This window comes from Mycetomoellerius zeteki, unplaced genomic scaffold (assembly GCF_001594055.1).
Source record: "Mycetomoellerius zeteki isolate Tzet28-1 unplaced genomic scaffold, Tzet1.0 scaffold162, whole genome shotgun sequence".
In the NCBI taxonomy this organism is placed as follows: domain Eukaryota; kingdom Metazoa; phylum Arthropoda; class Insecta; order Hymenoptera; family Formicidae; genus Mycetomoellerius; species Mycetomoellerius zeteki.
Genome location: NW_017256572.1, coordinates 297,553 through 319,459, shown reverse-complemented (window position 1 = coordinate 319,459; position 21,907 = coordinate 297,553). Strand labels below are relative to the sequence as shown.

At 40.7% G+C, this 21,907-nt stretch overlaps 2 protein-coding genes across 2 annotated transcripts in view; both read left to right on the top strand.

Moving 5' to 3' along the window:
- The first annotated feature begins 112 nt into the window (after positions 1-112).
- Positions 113-7,002, top strand: LOC108721132 (uncharacterized). The gene is made up of 5 exons (XM_018445510.1): positions 113-386; positions 890-1,031; positions 2,795-3,247; positions 5,246-5,384; positions 6,175-7,002. Exons 1-4 carry the CDS (start codon positions 290-292, stop codon positions 5,283-5,285), a joined length of 732 nt encoding a protein of 243 aa, XP_018301012.1. The 5' UTR covers positions 113-289; the 3' UTR covers positions 5,286-5,384; positions 6,175-7,002.
- A 1,256-nt stretch (positions 7,003-8,258) lies between these two features.
- LOC108721135 (BMP and activin membrane-bound inhibitor homolog) overlaps positions 8,259-21,907 on the top strand; it is a 16,652-nt gene continuing 3,003 nt past the window's right edge. The window contains exon 1 of the mRNA XM_018445515.1: positions 8,259-8,788. Within this exon, the coding sequence (XP_018301017.1) occupies positions 8,650-8,788 (139 nt within the window). The 5' untranslated portion in view covers positions 8,259-8,649. The remainder of the gene's footprint in view (positions 8,789-21,907) is intronic.

Sequence of the window (21,907 nt, the reverse complement as noted above, 5' to 3'; positions counted from 1 at the left end):
CGCTCTTTTAGTGGGAGGCGCTAAAATTAGGGGAGCCCACGCGAGTATTATAGCGGCGAAGAGAATCTCGTCGCGCGGTACAGCGCTTCCTCCTTCCAACACATTTCCAAATAGTCCTTTCAACCGATAAGACGGTTGATCTCCATTTCAGCGGAGAATCGCGAGAGTTGTAATTATGGCTCGCAGTCCTTCTATCGGCTTCTACGTGGCGCCCGACAAGCGATAAACGCGAACTTCAGTTTCGCGACTCAAATAAACGCTTCGGAAAGAAACCTTGGAAAGAAGAGAGATGCCCACTCGTCGATTGATAATCGGTCGATCGTTGGTCGGATATCTCCTCGCGGGGTGCATCGTGTCGCTGTCGACGAGTGTCGCGCAAATCGAAGGTGAGCGAGCCTGCATTTAATTATATACATATGTAATTGTCACCCGCGCTGCAGGCCACTCTAATTGGCGCAAAGGGATGCTCATTAATGACGCTCGGCAAACAGAGAAGCGCCATTATAATTAAACGTTCTTTCTATGTGGAGGCGCTTGACTGAATTATTTCATTCCAACAATTCGGTAATGTACAAAATAAAACTGATTGTGAGCTATAATACATACATGTATGTACAGAATTAAAGAGAACCGAGCGTTATATATATTGACGCGCTCCAAATTTTTCATTTCCTCAAGTATTATAGTAATCAAAGATCGAGTTTCATCATTAATTTTTGAAATCGAATTTCTATTTTTCATAAATTATCAACCTACCTTTCTTTGCGAAACTTGACAAAATTCATAAACTATCGTTGAGTAAATATTTGTCAACTTACATTCGAACTCCCTCTATTTTAGACTTCTTTTGACTGTCTCGATCGTTACACAAATGTTATGTTTTATGTAGGCAGAAAGTGCGTGTGTACGAGCAAAGCCTGTAAAGAAGCAGGCATAGGTACTTGTAGAACGAGATTCTTCTGCTACACGGAACTTATCGTGACAACGGGACAAGAAATCGGTGAAAGTACAATCACGAGAGGATGCACGGAGTATGTATATGTATAATGCTCGTCACTTTTTGCAGATTTTTAACGAAAGTTATGCATAAGTAAATACCAATTTTGTATACATCAGTATTTGAGGCTTTCTTCTCTATCACACATACAACTTTTTCAAGCAATAAATTTTCGAGAAAATTAACACTAGAGAGGTACAGATTTGTCTATCAATTATGATATAATTCTCCAACCTCATTTTTATTAAGAAGAGAGAAAATCTTCGAAAACATATATTTTTTTATCTTATATGAATTAAAATGCCAAAAGGCAAAACGTTATATATGTCTTCATGAACAGGATTTTATTTGTCGTTTTGTATAAGTTTCATCAGCAGTGTAATATAAATTCAGGAATGTATCATGGCGTGCGAATATATATCTATAAACCTTGACGAGATAATCGAACGAAAAGGTTTCCGCGATTTTTATTAAATGCCATACATTAATAAATTACCGTGATCACCTTAAACGTGGTAGTTGCGACAAGGATTCGTTCAACAAAATCCGGATATTATGTTAATAAGACTGTATGTGGTATTCATTTTCTGCATACAAGTTTTTGCAGAGAGTTCTTTTGCTATTATAAATATACGTTTGAGAAACACGAATATTTATTTTGAAACAATTATATCTTGGCATTCGGAAAGGTTTGGAGATTTTTACCTAATTAAAATTCTAATCGAAAATTTCGTGTGAAGTGACTATAAGCTGTAATCACTAATAATAGCGATTGAATGCCATACTGCGACAATAAGTATATAAAGACATCTTAGTGCACATAATGTACTTATAAAATATAACTTTAATTTTTAATATACTCGGTTTGTTTCAAAGGACTGCTGACATACGTCTCTCTTGTGCCACTGCAGATATTTTACCTATTGAAACGTTGCTTTTTAAATTCTCTTTTAAATCTATTCCTCGTTCGAGGAAAATATAAATAATGACGGTTCAGTCCCCCACATAACACATTGACGTCCAAAATATATCCGATTGGTCCGAAACGGATATCCATGGAACGTCTGTTTTCGTCCGTTGGCTATTCGTGATAATATGTACATATTATATCCTAATATTCGACTTCTATACATCCACGGGATGTTCTATAGAGTTCCGGTAGACAAATACAGATATCCTTTGAATATCCATGTCGGACCAATCAAAGGTCTTTCGGATGTCCAATGAATATCCGCTGGATATTCAGACAAAATACAGTACGTCCTCCGAATATCCGGTAGATGTCCGACACAAAAAGAGAATCAGATTAAGATGATTGTCAAACTTTTATTAACATTTTATTTTAAAAAATATTAAAAAAGATATCTTTATTTAAAAAAAATATCTGATCAAATTAGGATATCATAAGGAAATACTTTGCTATGTGGGATATTAAAAATAATTTCTTACATCTAAAAATACATATATTAAATAATAACCCAAGGACGGGCTTTGCAGGACGTCCAATGAACATCACTGATCGGGCGTCCATAGAACGTTTGTGATATGTCCACGGACGTCAAGACATAATCCGACGGACGTCTTGTTGTACTGTGTGGGCCACTGTTGTGATCTCGAACAAATACGTTGCAACTGGAAAAATTACAAGATCGTAAAAGTTGTATTGTCTCTCGTGCGATAGTTGAATGACATTGTTAGGTACCGCGCGTAAGCGCCGCTGCGTTAGCTATATCGGCAACGCGGCGACGGGTGAGTTCACGGAACTTTATCAATTGATGTTTGCAATATCACACGCAGGGGTGCCACGCCATTGTTGTGCGAAACAAAGTCCTGGGTCACGAGGTCACGATCGGTCAACGCCATGGAACTGTCGACAAGTCCTCGGGTTCTCGTGCCCTGGCCCAGATTGAAATGTTGCAACAGTCATGACTACTGTAACGCTAACGACGACGACGACGACGACGACGACGACGGCGACGACGACGAGAACGCAAGCACATGGACGCACGAAAGAAAGACTCAGATAGATCAGACGTATTCTACGGTAAATCACGAGACGCTGATAGATCATCTAACGTCAACGAATCGTCATACAATGTTAACGTTACAACCTGATCGAAAGTATGAGGATTCGATCGAATCAACCAATCGACTTCTCCAGAATCGCATCAAAGCGCTCCACATCGCCGCTCTTGTCCTTGCTGTCGCAGTCCTTATATCCGTTCTCGCATCTTGCTATGTGATTACAAGGTTCGTATATATTTTTCTCACATCTACATATATGTACGTATAAATTAATAAATCTTTATTTATACAGTTGATTTTAAAAAATATGATCTCGCGCGAAAAGAAACCAATATTGAATTATTATATTTTCTTATAAACTTATCTATATACTTTAATATAGAAGAAATATTAAATAAAATGTGCATGTGTGTTGGAATTTTAAAATCAAATGAAACTAGAAAATGAAAAAGAAAGGATTTTTGTTGCAATGTAAAATAAATAAATAAAAGTATCTATTATCATCTCGAAATATGTGTGTCACTGTGCGAAGAGACGATACATTATTAACGCTATATGAGATTAATTCATGCTGCCGCCAATTAATATTGGATATAATTAACGATCGGCGAAGATAAATCTATTCGAAAGTAGCCTTGGTAGAACGCAGGGACCACCCTGTGTAACAGATGATGAACATCTGACGTAGAGGACTCGTTTTTCTCACGTGGAACAGCAAATTATTTCGAATAGCGGATTTATCGAATAGCAAATCCGCAATCAAACACTTCTCCTATCAATATATTAAATTGTTGAATTACGTGCATACTAGTATATATCACGTTTGACTACACGCATATACGCCCGCGCGCGAGATTGCGGTTTTATAAATTACATTTAATAGTTGCTTCACGAATGGGGAACTCCTCTGGTCTAATTGACAGCATTCCTCTGCATTTAGGCCTGTTCCTTATTATCTAGAAACTATCCAGTTTCCTTTTCTTCGGTTATTCGACCGCACTTCCTCCCGGGGTAGTTTGTCGCGATACACTAAAAGCCGCCCTCTTATCAGTCTACCTCTCGACGAGGGGCCGATCCCCAGCCTTCGGTTCCTTCCCCATTCTGAAAACCGTAGATAGCATGGCTTGGAGGCTTCTCACAGACCTGCCCTCTAATCTTCATTCTCCGAATGGTTAAGTGGGTTTTCGAGTTCGGGACGGTGTTTCGGTCGACCCATCTCATATACACCTTAGTAAACGCGCGCATCGTTAGTCTCTTATTCTTTTTAACTTGGAGTGGATGACATCGTGCGCGGCCTCCACAATTCGTCTTTATCATCTTTCGATTTCTTCGCGTTTACCACGTTTAATAAAAAAGTGACTGAAGCGAATCCTTAACTCTCATTTTTGAAAGAACGTTTTATCTATTGTTCAATTGTGCAATTTGAATTTTCATACATCTGTCGTAATCGTAAAATATAACTGTGGCTCTAGTTACAAATGTATTTAATTTAACAAATACTAATGATAAGACAAAAAATAAATAGGTACTGTTATGATAATATATAAAAAAATATTAATTTTTTTTCCAGTATGAGGATATAGGTACAACGTCAACGTGACGTCAAGCTTTTTCTATATATTGCGCAATATTTAAATGAATTTAATTGAAACCCATTGAAAATTACATAATCACATCGTTTTTCTATCAATTATAGAGACATTGATTCTAATGTGTAATTTAACCGAGTGTCACCAAGTTCTTAAATAATGGATTTCTTTAATCATCATTGTATCGCGAACGATCGTTCCAATTTCACGCCTTTTCCGTGCCCGAAGGATTGTTTTCCACCGCATCATTCACGGTTTCTATCCTCATCAGACATATGTATGTATATCCGAATAAACCTGTAAGGAGTTGGGACAAGATCCGGTTTTAAGTGGATCGGAATCTCCGGCATCGTGTGTATCGAATCGATTTTTGATTTCGATCGTGATTTATATACAGGAAGCTCAACGAGTTACCTAAGGATACCGTAACGAAATCATTTTTAATCAGATATCAATTTGTGAACACACATACATTTACTTTTTATCAGATATAATCTAATACCAATAAATCATAAATATATCCATCTAATATAATTTACGATACTTAACTTATACGAAAATAAATTTTGTATGACAGATGCTGAAAAACGATAAAAATATTAGATACTAATAAATATTTTATTGTATATTATAGATTCGTTCGAAGTAATCGTTATATAATGGACACGGTATAAAACTGTTGGTAAATATGATGCCGAAACTTACAATTAGATACATTGTGATCCGATGGAATTGTGATTTTTTTTTCTGAAGCGGAATAAGTTAAGATACAGGTAAAGTATAACTATTATATCTCATTAAACAAGATGTAATAGATATAAATAGATATAAACTTGGAATTGCGAATACAGTAGGAATAGATCGATATAATATATGCATTGCGCGGGATGTAATTACCTATAATATCTTTTATTCAGAATAGATCTCTTAAATGTATATACTTGTTTGCGCTCAGGGATATACGTACATAATTCTCGTCTCGATCGTATGCCGCTGATCGACTTAACGAACGGAAAATATAAATAGAAACCGACCGTGCGGGAGATAACTGCTGCCGACAGGCTGGCCGAGTCGTGTATTAAAGCGATTTTTTGTTACGTTCGCTGGATATAGCTTTCAAGTTCCAGCAGTAGCGCCGACACGGTTGTCGGATCACGAGCGATCGAGTATCGCGCGCTAATAATATTATCTCAACAGACACTATTAACCCTTGACGGTCGAAACGACCGATAAACTGTAACATCGTTGAATCTTGAATCAAAATTATAGGCGCAGCTGTCAAATTTGCTTTAATCCGTATTGCATGGTACAATACATAGATAAGGATCACGATTATTATTTAAGATATATAGTACATCTACCCCTACTCGCGCACGAGAAAGATCTTTGCAATTACGAGTATATCTATGCGCGGAAAGTTGTAAGAATTGAATTTCCAAAATCTTTTTAGATTTTTTAATCTTTTAACAATATTTTTGCTACATTTACGCAAAAACGCATGGCACTTGTCGATGCCACTCGGAATGACGCGAGTTAAACAAGATATTGTTTAATTTTATTTAGGGAGTTTACAACTAGATACCGCGGGAGGAGAGAGAAGTCTGAAAAAGCGACGTCACCCAAGTGACGAACGACTTGGAGATGCAAGATCTGACGTGTGTGTATTTGACGAAGCTGTCTGAAGAGTAAATCAACTACCTCTGCACGATGGCATCCTCTTTGTTTTATATCGTACGGTGACTAACGGTGGGCCATGTAGCTCAAATTCCCCGGTGGGAGCCCCTCGAGGGGCGATCAACATGCCAGGTGCCCCGGCCCTCCTCCACTCCGGCCGGCCGAGTCCGGTTGTTTCAACGTAATTAGTCATCCTCCAGGTTGCCGAACAGGCGAACACACACGTACGCATCTTGCCGATCAAAGAGGAATAACGTATGTGCGCGTCGAAAGTCCTACGCCCAAAATGCTTGGTCACCGTGAGAAAGAAGTTTCATCCGGCCAACACAAATAAACGAATTGACGAAGACAGAGACACCGTGGCGTCTCGCGACGAGCACGCAGTGAATCCTCTATATCTATAACTTGTGATTGCGGCAAATTTTTCAATGTGTACGTTACATACGTAAAGAATTATTATCAAGAAGAGTACAAGAATATCGCGTACTTGCGTATTTCAAGTCACATCAGCGATTACTGTATACATGTATAGTTGAAAATATAGAGATGCGTATACGTACTAGTATAATGGGGTGTCCCATTTTAAATAATGCATTAAAATTTCTCGAAAACTATGGTTCGGAGGGGGACATAAGAAGGTATCATTGATGGCGTCGTTGGATGGCGTCGTTAAGGTCAGGTCAAGATCACATTGACTTTTTTAAATGGAACACCATATTTTTGATGCCAGAATTTAATAGCTGGTGTCCAGAGCTTTTTAAAACACTATATAACAAAGTTATTTTTCATCAAGTACTTTTCGAGTTATAAGGCTCGAAAATTACCACCCAAGGTAAAATCAATGGTACCTTCTTATGTTTCCCTCCGAACCATACAACTTTTGTTTGAAACGTTTTTCCGTATCTACCATAGTTTTCGAGAAATCTTAATGCATTATTTTATTAAAATGGGACACCCTTGTATAAAAATTTTATATAAGTCTAATTGAGATTGTATTGATATTGTAACATAAATTGTATATGAAAATTAAATGAATAATTGAATAACATATGTATCGTAGTAGTGAAAAGGTTCCGTCTAACGATCGAAAAAGCAGGGAAAAAGCAGGCAAATTAAGAAACGTACATTGTGTCGCGTCGCGTCGCGTCGCGTCGCGTCGATCGCACCACTTTGGCGCCGTCGTCATCGTCCCCTTCCGCGCCGCAGCTGTTCTCACCGACTTTCCGCTGACAAATCGCACCCATACTATTTCGCGCTCATTCGCGCTACTTAGACACGCATGGCGTCGCGACTCGCGGCGTCGCGTCGCGTCGCGTCGCGTCGACCGAATGCCGATCGGATGTGTACCGTTTAATATATTAATCTAAGTTAATGTAAATAGCGTGCCACGTACGCTAATCGACTTGGAAAAATAATTAAATTCCGATGCCAATCCGATCTCGTCTTTTCGATACATAAAATATATGTATATATAACAAATTTCCTCTCCTGGGTTTTACAGGCGAATAGAGTGTCCGAATTCTGTGCAGAACGGTAGATCTAGACATTTATTTGGCACAAAGTACGAGCAACTAGAATCTAGAAAAGTGTACGTAGATTCTCAAGAAGAGCGGAGAAAAATAATGAGCTGATCTCTCTCTCTCTCTCTCTCTCTCTCTCTCCAGTCAGCTGAGTGCGGCTGCATATCTCTGGGTGTAGGTAAACGTAAACTGTGTAAGTCGAGCAACCTGGACGGTAACGAGCGGTCGGTGGTAGCAACGGAATGGCTTTTCTTTAAAAACATTCTTTAAAGACATTCGAAGCGAACCCTCTCGAACCGCTCGGCGGGTGCACACAGCACAACTGCACAGGCCGACGCGACGCGCCGACGCGCCGACGCGACGCCGGCTGAGCGCCGAGCGGTCGGAGCCTGAGGGGCCTGAGCTGGTTGGACGGTCGGAGCTCGGAGCGCGACTGTTGTGGGGTCTGTGAGTAGTTGGTAGAGGTGAGTGAGTCAGTTAGCCGCAGTTAGCCGCTGGATATCGTCCGAGTAGCGCGTCGACGCTCCATCCTGGTGTACTTGCCTTGGTGCACTTGTGGCGTCTTCGCCGATCACGCGCTCGCGTGATGCGCGCCACGGTAATCGATCCATCGATCCTAACAACTCAACAACCGATAACTTCGACGCTCTAAATTCGAGGGATTCCGAACACATGCCCGAATTTTGGAAATCCATTCAGTCGGCGGTCTGTCCTGACGACGAACACGCCGGGTCAGGGAGATCTTGAGAGACTCTCTGCACGTGGCCGACTAACCGTCTCGGATAACTTGCCGAGATTAAATCGATTTAAGTAACAGCGTTCGGGAGAATCGATCGCGTTCGGGATGTTACCACGCGACCTACTGACTATCGCGATGATGACGACAGGTCTCGTCGTCGCTGTCACCAGCGGTGCACCTACAAATTCGGATGCAGAGGATTACGAGATGCTCGCTGACAAAGACGCGCAATCTACCGATAAAGGTAACGCTGGGCGTTCTATCTATGATGCACGAGTGGGATTTCTAATGCTTGAAAATTTACGCATATTACATGCGCTAGTTATACCTACCTGTCTTAACCAACTCACACACACACACACACACACACACACACACACACACACACACACAACTGACTTAATTTTTATATACGCCCTCTCTTGAGCGTGCGATTCTTTTCGCCATCATTATAAACGCGAATTGCGTACCGCTTTTCCATTGCGTATGTTACGCTTTTCAGTGTGGCGCAATTAAATTTAAAAACAAATTTATCGAGAGATAGTGAATCCCTCGTTTTGTTCTTTTCAGAGAGACGCGTCTCGGTCTCCTTTCATTATTTTAATACGGATAAATAATAGCGTACGTTTTTAATATCTGTTACGTTGCTAAAGTAAAGGCGCGATATACTTACTTGCGTGCGAATGATCGCAGGAAACACGGCGCGTGCACGTGCTCGGCATGCTTGTTTTACTAATTCTCGTGAATTTAGTAAGAAAGGACAGCGGCTGTCGCATTAACTCATGCGATTGTTCACCTGAGAGAACCAAGGATATAACGAAACCTTTTGCAATTCAACAACAACTGACAGCGCGCGAAATATTACTTGTAATAGCAACGAACAAACGTTTGGTTTGAGATAAAAAAAAAACAATAGAGGATACGCACGCATACAAGTATTATAAATATCCATAAGGAATATACGTATCTGCAGGCGCAAGATAAATTTTCTATCGGCTCGTCAAAGTGGTTCTTTTCGTAAGAACGTTCCGAACGTAAAGCGAAAAGCGAGGTTCGAAAAAGTCAAATCGTTAAATTCGTAAGCGCGGTGTATGATGTTGCGCGCGCGGCGAGGGGTGCAGGTCGCCCAAAAATACTCGGCGCCAAAGGATCATTTGTCGAAACAATTTAGTTGGCAAACAAACGAAGGCTATTACGCGACAGTGTAAACTAGCTATCTCGGGGAAGGAAAGGGAGTTTCGTCGGTCGTTCGTGGAATGTTCGACGCGAGCAATGAAATCGTTTACTCGAATCGAGCGCGAGCGAGCGGGGCGCTACGTACGTAAAGTAAATGATTCATCGATCGATAGATTAACATCCGCACGAGAGAAAGCCTAGGAGCCTGCTACGTAACATCGCGCGCTCTCTTTCTCCCCTCTTGTTTTCAACTTTGTACAATGAACCGCATTTAATAATTGTCAACTAGCTTAACGCACGCGCGTACAAGTTGCGTAAGTTTTCTTTAGGTTCGCTAAGCTCTGATTGAGCGAGATCATGTAGTTTAATAACGCGTGATTTAACGTCATTTTCCACATAATTTCTTTACGTGCTTTACGACTCGCGGATATTCTCTCACGAGTATTCATGCACGAGTGCGCACCTGTAAGGCTGTAAGAAATATCATCGATGTAAGACAGCGCGGGATGCGAGCTAATAATTTTGAAATTTCGTTTTCGTCCTCGTTCACACGATAGTGAGACTGGAAAGACGATAAAACTCATGACGGGCGCCAGCTAGACGCGCGGATAGTGCGCGTTATACCTCTATATGCATGATAAATACCGACACGCTTGTTGCACGCGTAGCGTGCACGTTGTTGCATCACGTCCGCGTGTCGTATTCTTATTTTCTCTTTGGATAATCCGAAAATCCTACGAGTTCACACTTGAACCTGCAGGCTCAGAGACGAGAGAGACACGGGACTGTCTCTTTTTACACCAAATCTATATAAATTTATACCAATCGCACGTATTTAATATTTATTTTTTTTTAATTAAAATAAAAATTTAATTAAAATAAAAAAATCTTATTTGTAGAAAATAAACATTAATTAGCAATTTTATACAATGAATACATTCTGTTTCAACATAAACAAACGAGCTCCGCATGTATTCCTGATTTTAGAAGCTAAATTTCTCGACTGTACCAATACTTTTTGAGCATCCAAACGATACAATTTTTAATTTTCGCTTATTTTTCAGATGATATATTTTCTATAATTAATAGATTAACACACATCTTTTTGGTGTATATAATTTTCAGAAATATAGTCTATTTTATTCTTTACGAATAAATTGTTAATTACCCAGGAAGAAATGATTGTCGATTAAATTGACGTTGGAATCATCGTGTCGATATCGATTCGACATCAATTCGACATCAATTCGATGACTCGCTGGATTTCTCTCGCGCTGGATAATATTTACTTTTTAAAAATAGTTTTTTAAAAAAATATTTTCTGTGTACGAATATTTTTCTCACTCACTGTAATATAAATTTATAACTATAATCGCGTCGAGAGACGATCGTCGCGTCGATTCTACGCATCCTCGCAACAAAGTTGCAATTCTCGACAGGTCGCGAGGTCGCGGTATGTGATCCAAATGTGTTCGACGAATCGCTCGTTGAACCATCCACGTATAACCGGGCAGTTATATTTATATCTGATACGATTACGAAGGATCGTCTTAGATGTTGGAGCGTATAGGAGATCAAGTGTCGATGGCTAACAACGAGTCAAATTGTCATCTAGTCTCGTAGATTCCGTAATCCGCGCAAACGCAGACTGATGTGACCGTAATGTGTTTTCCAATAAGGTACTCTGCAGGGTAACACAGTGATCGTTTCATCTTTGTTTAACGTTGGCAAACAACAATTTAAGGATGCAATGAGTCACCGTGTCACTGGAGTACACTGGATCCTTTGCTGGAAAGCACCCTCTGATTGTGAGCGACGTTCAGTTCGCTCGACAGCGTCGATGAAAACGATTGAAATTTCATGTTTTCGCAACGCTGCATATACGTATACATGTATTGTACTAGAATCGCGATAGATTGAAAAATGATACTTTCTCTTATCTTTATTATTTAATTCATTACGCCAAGTCGTATAAGCTTCGAGACAATGACGCGTGTCTCAGAATTGCTTGACAACAGGCATTGCGATATCTATCTCTTATTTTCTATCATATATGGATTTCGGAATGCGGGAGCGAATTACCATTGCAGTTTTACGTACGATATATAAAAAAAAGAGACTTGTACTAATTATGTACTGACACAATTCAAATCAAGATATTATAATTACGTTTACGTATAAAAAAGCGAATGTGCAAAGGGGATGAATTCATCGATGATATTATCTTTTGTAGATGATTGGTCGAAAATTTCGTTTAATCATATGTTTCGATCTGCACCGTTACTCTTCATTACGTCGCCGTCGCCGTCGCCGTCGTTGTCTTTCGAGTGGCGAGTGGCGCGACACGACCAAAAATGCGAGCTCATCGACGCCAACGACGAGAGCGGAGCGTATGCACGCATACGGCTGGTTGATCACTCACACACGCACGCTCCCGCGTACGCTCCTCGTAAGAGTCGTAAGAGTCGTAAGTGGTCGTAAGTGCCCACGGCGCGGTGCGGTGAGGTGCGGGCGACTACAGCTGGCGCACGCACGCACGCACGCACGCACGCACGCACACAACCTCGAATCGGTGGCGCCTGTCGGCAGTGTCGGCCACACGGATGTGCATGCGTGCGTGACGAGTTTGTACCTCTTTGGCTATGTACATACGTCCCATACATAAATACTTGGCGTAGTCGACTACACATATGTGGTGTCCCACGAAGCGATCGCTATGCCCGGATTCGTAACGATGCGGTTTACCCCGTCTTCGCGGAATTTGCTCAAGGATTCGTAACGATGCGAAAATCGAGATCCCCGACGTTACTTTTTAAACAGTACGTTTCTCGTTAATTTCGATACGAGTCGACAATCTTTCGCCAGAATTACATGTATCGTCTATCAAATATGTGACACGCGTGTATATATAAAACACGTTTTATAAATTTTTGCCACGACACCTTCAAATGCTTCTTTATCGCGTCTACATTTTGCAAATAGTGTGGCGTACAGAAATGACGTTATCGCTGCCGCACGTAACGTCGCAAACGCCATCGCATACGCATAACGCGTGTAAAAACGTTTACCGACATGCAACAGTATACTGACACATCTATACTTGTCTATTATCCAGATTTTTTTATCGCATATGATGCGTGTAAAATGCACTACAGGCCGAACAAACAACTTGTTCTTTTCGCAAAACGAAACACGCGTAGTACATCTATCTTCAGGGAGAGAGACCGGTTTTTGCACGCACGTTTTTATATATATATGTGTGTGTGTGTGTGTGTGTGTGTGTGTGTGTATATATACCGAGTTGATCGACGTGGAATTGTACATTCCTACCATTAATTAAATAACCTACTGTTAATTAAGTTGGTGGAATTACGACGGATATAAAGGCATGCTCACTGACTAAAAGTCACCGCGTAATAGGCGCTTTCGCCATTGCAAACCGCATCCAGATTGAGTAAAAACAACTCGACGAACGACACGTAAACCGTATATAAAGTTAACGACTCGTTCGATGGCCGCTGATGCAAGTTTTCCGTGTAGAATGTTTCTTCGTCGATATCAAGAGTGACGATGCGTTAATTTACCGTAAATATTCGGAATGTTTTGGAGTATTCTTGGAATGTTTTTTGGGGATTTTAGGAACAGTTTATGAATATTTCAAGAATATTTAGCGTTTGCTGGGTGCTATCATTGAAAATCTCTTTACACCATAAAAAAGATTTTCGGATTGCAATGCTATTTATATTCTTCGATCTACATAAAATAGGATCGGTATAGAGACAATTATATTTATCGTTAACAAAGGAATATTTTATAATATTATTCTTCAACGGAAAATTCGTAAATCTAGAATAAAATGATGTTAGACATCAGTTTTACGTCAAATACTATAGCATCGTGCGCATTATTGTAACATTGGGTAAAGATTTATTCTAAACGTAAAAATATAATATATAAACTTAAATTTATACGGTGGTGTTATACTCTTGTCTCAAGACAAGAAGTTAATCTTATTTAATTCGAGGGAAAGGAATCGGAATATTATTGATTTTAATCTTAATATCGTTTTATTTTTATTCTGCATAAAGTTACGATAATAAGATTAAGTAAGAGTCAAGAATATTTTTCATCTCCTTGTCTCGAAATCCTTCCTGAGAAAGAGGAAAAGTTATAGTGTTAACGATTGTTTAAAAATAACAAAATTTATACCGATTATATCTGATTGCTTTGCCGCAACTTAAATTTGTTTGTGTAGGCGAATGACAGGTGTTCCGACATGCTAATTCTTGCGATCCCAATCTCGTTCACTACTTGTTTACCGCTACATTTAATGCTTCGTTTGCAACGGTATTGTTATTCAAATCATCCAATTCATAGAGCCTTACTCTGCAGACTATTCGACTAATTACTATACAATGCGTGCGATTGCAACGAGAGAACTTGATCTCATAAATTAATTTGGAAAACTCTGGATTGTCCCAAGATTTATTCGCGCTTGTCTCTCACTTATTTTTTGCACGAGGAATCGATGGTATAATACGAGTACACAAATATACATATGTACGTACCGACTCGATATGCACTCGAGCTTCTCTATTATCTCAAATGTATTTATAAATGTATTTATATAATGTTGCATAAGAGTACATAATTTATCCCAATTTAACATTCATGTGGCAACGCTCTCGGTCTTTCGCTTTTGTTATGTAAAAATTATCCGCGCGCACTTGGCGGCCGGGTGCGGCGCCGCATACGATCACGTACTTATATACGTACGATCGTGTAAACGATCAAACGTACCTACGCGCGATCGCGCTCTATAAATATACCTCCTTAGAAAACGTATTCCGTTTTATTAAACTTGGAATTTCACGCGGCGTACGATATCATAAGTGTCTCGTTGTCTACATCGCAGCTATCGCTTTTCTTAAATTTCTTAAATTCGCATTGTCGATCGAACGAATTAATCCGGAAAAATGCAGTCAAATTAATATCATATGTATCTCACAGCCGTCTCGACGACGCTTCGTCGACAATCACATGGCAGATACGCGCGAAGAGCTCACTCTTTCTTCGTTTCGTCGGTTTGGCGCGTAAAGTGCATTCCGCGATAGAGAACTATGTGTATGATTGTGAAAAACGCTCAACGAGACACGCGCGCGCGCATCGTAATTACTCGACGTTTGGACGTTTGCTTTTCACTATCAATCACCGTGTGCCGTAAGTGCCGCGTGTGCGTGGCGTAAGTTATATCCGTGGAATAAATTTGGAATAGACGCGCGTTATGTTAATAGCGCGGTTCGTATGCGCGGTGCAGGGCGACAGGCAGGCGTATGGCATGCATGCGAGAATCGGGATGCATCGAATCCAAATTCGCTTGGCGATCAACGAACTTACGACGCGCGATGACTGCGCGACGACTGACGAGGGCTCACGAGGGCTCACGAGGGAGCTACGGCCAACAGTATATCTGCAGCGGAACGGAGAAAACTCGGCACATACCCCGTATGCATTTTCAAGAAAACTCCCCGATTTCGGCGAGCCTCATAAGGCTTGGAGAATGCAAATAGACGTGTTCGTTTCGCGTTGTTGAAATAGAGAATCTTGATTCTCTTTACGATGGTTACTTTTAAATCGACGAACTGAAATAGGGTAGTATTTGCGCTTTCATAGATAATAATTTCATATTGTAACAATTCATTTGCATTTTCATGGAATTCACATTACCTATATTCGCCATCACTCGTCAAACGAGATATATCTTCCTCGTACACACGTATGTAAATGTACATACGCTGGTACATTGAATCACGTGCTACCGCGCCGAGAGTGGCGATAGCTAGCCAATAACGGCGGCGCGGGCGCGACCGTTCTGGATCAATTAACGCGATTCCGAGCTTCCCTCTTCGCAGTCCGCACTTTTTGCGGACCGATGACGTGTTTGCATTGCTCGAGGCGAGCGAAAGTAATCGCGCGCGGGTTTCTCTTCGGAGAAACGAGAATGAATCTCGACCGTCGACAGTCCTGCATCCCGGAATATTCGAATGTAAAGGAATGCATGTCGAAAAGATTAATTGTTTCGCGTAACACACTAAAAAAAAATTTGCAAAATTTGTATAAACATTTGGTTTAAACAGTACCAACGGGACCATTTGCTTGCAGAAACTAAATATTTATATTTATTCGATTTTAAAAAATGATACATAAATTACAATAAGTTACCTATACTTAATTTTCTTTAATTGAACAAATATTTATCTATTGCAAGTAAATGATCCCATTGGTACTATCCAAACGAATATTTATTCAAATTTCGTGAATTTTTTTTCAGTGCACATTCAATATGTACAAGTTAATTTAATAAAAGACACTGTCACACCATGCATTTAATATTCGGCAACGCGACGTACCTACGTCTCTTACGTCTTCTTGCAGAAATATTTCGTATCGATGCGATACGTTTCTATAAATAAAATGCATCGTGCGATCTCTAGGAATCAATGTCAACCGCGGTTCCAAGGAAACGCGTTTACAATTGAGCTGCATGCACAGCTCAACCTGCAATTTATTCATACTAATTTCCTATTTTGTTGCTAATGAAATAATGCAGGAGGACAATTATACTAATGAGAAACTTTATCGACATTTTTTCGCTTTGCGCGAATTACGAAATTGCAAGGAAATTGTATGTCACGTACGTGATGCAAAGATGATCTATGATATATGTATATACGTTTGCACGTGTAACTTAAAATACATATAAACGATGCATTATGTAGCAGAGGAGATAGCTCCGGTTTCATTGATAGCGTTTGATGGAGCGTGACCGAATGAGGAACGTGATACCGTTTAGTATCCGCTTGCGTGCAGTCATGCACAGTCGTGCACTCCCGAAGCTCGGGGCACGCGCGGCTTCTCTGCACCACTCTGCACCACTCTGCACCACTCCGCACCACTCCGCACCACTCCGCACCACTCCGCACATACCTTAATACCTACCTGCAGCCTGCCTGCCTGCTGTCGCCGAGACAACGCTACGAGCTACGAGACAGGATGAGCCAACTTTGCCAACGTCACCGGTCACTCTTACTACGTCATTATCGACGTAGGCTTTTATATTCGCGATCGTAACTTAATTGTCATTACTACTTCTACGTACGAGCTGGAGAGTAATATACTGAACGATATACTCTTCCGCGAGGATACAGGTACCCTTCCATGTCGGCGCGGTGACGATTGTCCTACTGCAATGTTAAATTGTGTCGCTTCTTCCCCATTTTATTTTACAGTAAGAGGAATCGCCTGTCTGACTGTAAAACTGACTGACAACTGTCTCGGTTGGCTCGCACTTCCTTTTCACATCGCGGGTTCACGCGCGTTTCGCATCGCGACCACGAAACAATAAACCGTTAAAAGGAAGATTATTAAAACTGACTGTACCAATAATATATACCTCGTACTCTTGTCATTTTTAGTCGGGATAAAAGAATTGTGAAAAAACGTTGCTCGGCGTGTATCGGCCGACGCGACGATTCGTTTCGCGCCATTTATAGACCCAGTGGTTTAAGGTTTAAGAGGTTCAAGGCATCGCCAGCTGGTCTTGACGAGCGAGTCGGCGGGTGTCATTGATTCGCGCGCTAATTGCCCACGCAAATGTGCGGGAACGAAGATTCAAAGGGACAAGTTATTCCGTTAAAGAGGCGCTACGCAGGACATTATAGCGCGTACATTTTCGTCGACGCTACTTCCGTGCGCGATGACAATTGTGTGAAGAAAACGAAAAGAATTAAATATTGTCGTATCGCATCACGATACACGATAAGATGTTAACCACGAAATATAATTGATTGATTGAGGTGACTAGAGAATAATAGTCGCGCGTGAGACGATTTACTCCGAACTCTTTACGCGTGTATCACTCGATGATCTTTTCGTGTCAAGATGATAAAGATATTTTGTGGACGCGAATCCATCGCTAATGTGTCAATTATAGAATCGGAATGGAATCTTCCAGGTATCTTCGACATTCGCCGAGTCGCACCTTTTGCGACGGTCGCGACGTGAGGCGAGTTAAAATTTTAAGTTTAATTAACTCGAATCTGGAGGTAATGACGGACGCTTTCGGCGAGCAAAGATGGCCAAAGATGGTCGCAGGTTGCCTCCGCAACGCAAAAAACACGAAAATTATCATAAAGGGCCCCGCGTTTCTCGAGAAGCAACGCGTGTAATTTGGAGCAATTTGGCAATTGCATATAATTGATGAGGATGCCTTTTACTTGCCGATAGGACCGCTCGCGTCGCGTCCGCATATCCGAGTTAAGTAGGGCTAATCACCGGGTTGCCGAGGCTCGGGAACATCAAGAGCCTGTCTTGTAGCGCCGAAACGCCGGGATCGTGCAGTATATACTTGCGCCCGCGCCGAGCCGACCATCTTATGCTCGACCGTATATTCGGGACCTTATAGATACACGTACCTGGCGGGACCTGCGGCCCCCCTGTCCAATGGAATGGCAGGGCCCCCGGAGTGAGAGGCCCTCCGCCTACTTCCCAGAACAAGGACCCCGGCTCTCCATTGTTCTTGCTAATTGCCACCCCACCGCCCGGCCCGGGCTCGTAACCATCCGCTCTCGGCGACGTGGCGCGGCGTTCACCCGCTTCCCGAATCGTCTCAAGTCCAGCGAGTCCATCAGCTCCCTTCCTCATAATGATTGAATAGAATCCGGCTCGGTAGTTACAAGTCCCAACGCAAATACCACCTTCGATACTGTACCTTTGTGAAACGAAAATTAGCCGCGAGCGAACAGGATCGTCCCACGCCCCGCGTCCCCGCCTTGCCCTGAAGGAAGGTTCGTTCGTCGCATAGCGAAACTACTTTAGTTGTTCCCCTTTCAAACGGATGCATTTTAGGCAGTTACACACTCTCGAGACTCGAGATAATCCTCGTGCAGGTATTTGTTTATACGTATTATTGGGTGACGACAAAAGGACAAAAGCATTCCTTACGTAGGATTATGCTTTAGAGAACTTTCGCTTCAGCTCTAAGTCTATGGGTGACAGCTGACGATATATTTGTTTCACATATATTTAATGCTGCGGATAATGAAGGAAGCCAATTCGACTCGTCCGGTCCTAGGCGTCGCTCAGGGTCGCTGTCCAAGTGATTCATTTCCTTTCAAATAATTTCGCGTTGCGAAAAATTAATATTTTGAAATTTTTCTAAAACCTCGATAAAATTATCAAACAAATGATGCGATATTTTAGGCGATATTTTTATCATCGAGATTCGAAACGCGTCACTCTCGACGAAAGTTTCTCACGAATCGCTGGGCGCGCGAGCTTCTTCTCGCAGACGAACCAACAGACCTGCAGACCGGTCCATCTTCGGCCTCTTCGTCATCAGTGCTCTTTCGACTTTCAGCCACTCCTTTCGTCTTTCGCAAACCTTTCCACGATGATGAACCGGCCGCCCCTTTTTCCTTTTCGCATAACCCCGCGGGTTCGTATACCAGCTCTTCCGCTCGTAAGTACGAACAGGTGTCTCGCTGCCATGCCATAATATTGAATACATTGCACGCGCGATGGAAACGTGCGCCGACGTGCGGATGTGTCAATATCTACTAATTATCTAGAGATAATCCGACTTTTTAGTAGTCGTGATGAAATAACTTGAAAATCTAGAAAATCTATGCTATTTTTGCTACCTGCAGCTACAGCATTTCTTTCGAATCGTTATTCTTGCGAAACAAAGACGCGATTTGTTCTCACTCTCACGCTAATTACCGTTACGCAGACCGCGCTCGGTAGCGCTAATTAGAAAAGCGCCTTTGCTAATGCATTTGGTTCATTACAGAGAATTTGCTATGTTCTTGCGCAAGGTGACGTTGCGCAATATTCTCGTGAGTTATACTTATATTTGAAGAGACTCGTTAGCTTGATCGTTACGCGCGGCATAGCAGACACTGCAATGCAATGGTCGGAACTGACATACGCTTTAGACTTTAGATATGGTATACATCTTACGTGTCGCGTGTATATATATATATATATATGGGTCGTCACTCTTTTAATTGTATGTACACACACACATATCTATATGTATATACAAACTAGAGCTGTTACTTTTGATTGACTTTGAAAAAATTTCAAGCTTCGAAGTTAACTTCGAATTTTCAAAGTTTATGGTGTCTTCGAAGCTTCGAAAAATATATTCATGCGAATCACCATCCTACAAACGATACTCGTCCAAATCAAGTCTATATAGTTGTGCTTTCTCTTTGTGCGAAAGCTCGGAGTCTCTGCACTCTCGAATATCGTCTCGCGACACTAGTTTATTATGATTTTATCTTTCGTTATAAATTTGAATACGATAATATTATCGAGTATTTGTCGATATTTTTCGAGAGATGGTTTATGATCATCTCGCCATCTCACAGCAATGGGTAATGACGAGGTATAGTTATGAAGGACAAAGGGGAAAAATTTCGTAAAACTATCCCATACAGCACCGCGATTATTGCGGAAAATTTTCAGAAATGAAATTTTAATGTCATTTTAATGTTATCGTGAGTTGTTTTACTTTAATTGCGAAAAACTTTGTACATGAATGATTTATTCTACTTTAATTGCGAAAAAACTACTTTTATATATAAATAATGGTATTATGTAGAAACTGGAAGGTGTAAGTGATTTTTTAATAATAATTATGTATGTGCTTATACATGTAATATGATTAATTAATCAAGGTAATTGGCGGTATAATTACCATTTTTGAGAAATACTTTAAATTTATTTCAACAAGTAATCTGTAAAGATCACGAAATTCTTAATAAATAATAAATAAGTACTTCAGAAATGATATTTAAATATATGTTTAATTACTTTAATTGATACTTAAATTTAAATTTATTATATCGACATAATAAATTTAAGTATTATTTAAGTATCAATCAAGTACAATATATATTTAAATATCATTTTTTAAGTACTAGAGAAATAGCTGAAACCTTTTTGATAATATTTCAAAAAGATTACAGATTTTTTCTGTAGCATTTCATCAACCTTTCAACAAGGTTTCATATGCAAGAATCGCGGACATTTTCAGAGTTCTCTCAGAAATGCTGTAGATATATTTTGCAATTTTTATGAAATGTTTCACTTTTCAGTTGAAAAATTTCCGAGATATTTCTGAAAACTTTCGGTGCTTTATGGGATAGGTACGTAATGTATTGTACTTCGTTTGTCGAGTGGAAATTAAATTATAACGTCACATTACAATCGAACAAAATCGAAATGTTTACGTCTGATTCTCGCCGGTGAGATCCAACACTCGAACACTCTAATATCGAAGGAACGAAAAAAGAAATGCATGCGCGAAGGGAGAGAGTACCTATAACTCGGCCGTGTCGCATCGATGCCGGGCTGGACCGAGCCGGGGAATAATTAATATACCGTAGACGCATAATAACGAACGACTCCGTGATGCAGTCTGTTTGTTTTCGGACGGCTCTTCGCCTCTTCGCCTCTTCCCCGGCCTCAGGGGCTTGTCGGTCGTATCTCTCTTCAGTCGGGCTCCTCCGCCGACGGTTCGACCTCCCGCTGCTTCCCTCCTTTTTCCTTTTTATTTTAAACGCGCATATGGGACTGTATGCTCCTCGACGTTCGACGGCCTCTTTGAATTTTTCTTTTGGAAGGCTACCGTTCTTTATTTCGATTCAATCGCACGTTTTAAAAAATACTATTACACGCGCGATCTAACTGAATACAAACACGTTATAGTAGAAAGAATTTATCAACTTTAAAATGTGAAATCGAAAAAGAAATATTCCATATTCTTTTTTACTTTGACAGAATGACTTGATAAAACGAACGAAGCAAAGAGCGAACAAGAAATCTTAAATTTTTACTTATAGACTTAAATAGTTAGACATAGAAATATTTCTGGCTATTTTCGACGTAAAATTGAAATTTAACATCCTTGTAACCTTTCAGGTCACGAGTAATTTCTCAATTTGCGACACGTACCTAATCGTTGCAGTGGAACGCGATGAAATTGTCAAGTGGCCCTATTCTTTCTCTTATGCGTGATATTTGATCACCTGAATTGCATCGGAGGATGAAGAGAAAGAGAGAGAGAGAGAGAGAGAGAGAGAGAGAGAGAGAGAGAGAGAGAGAGAGAGAGAGAGAGAGA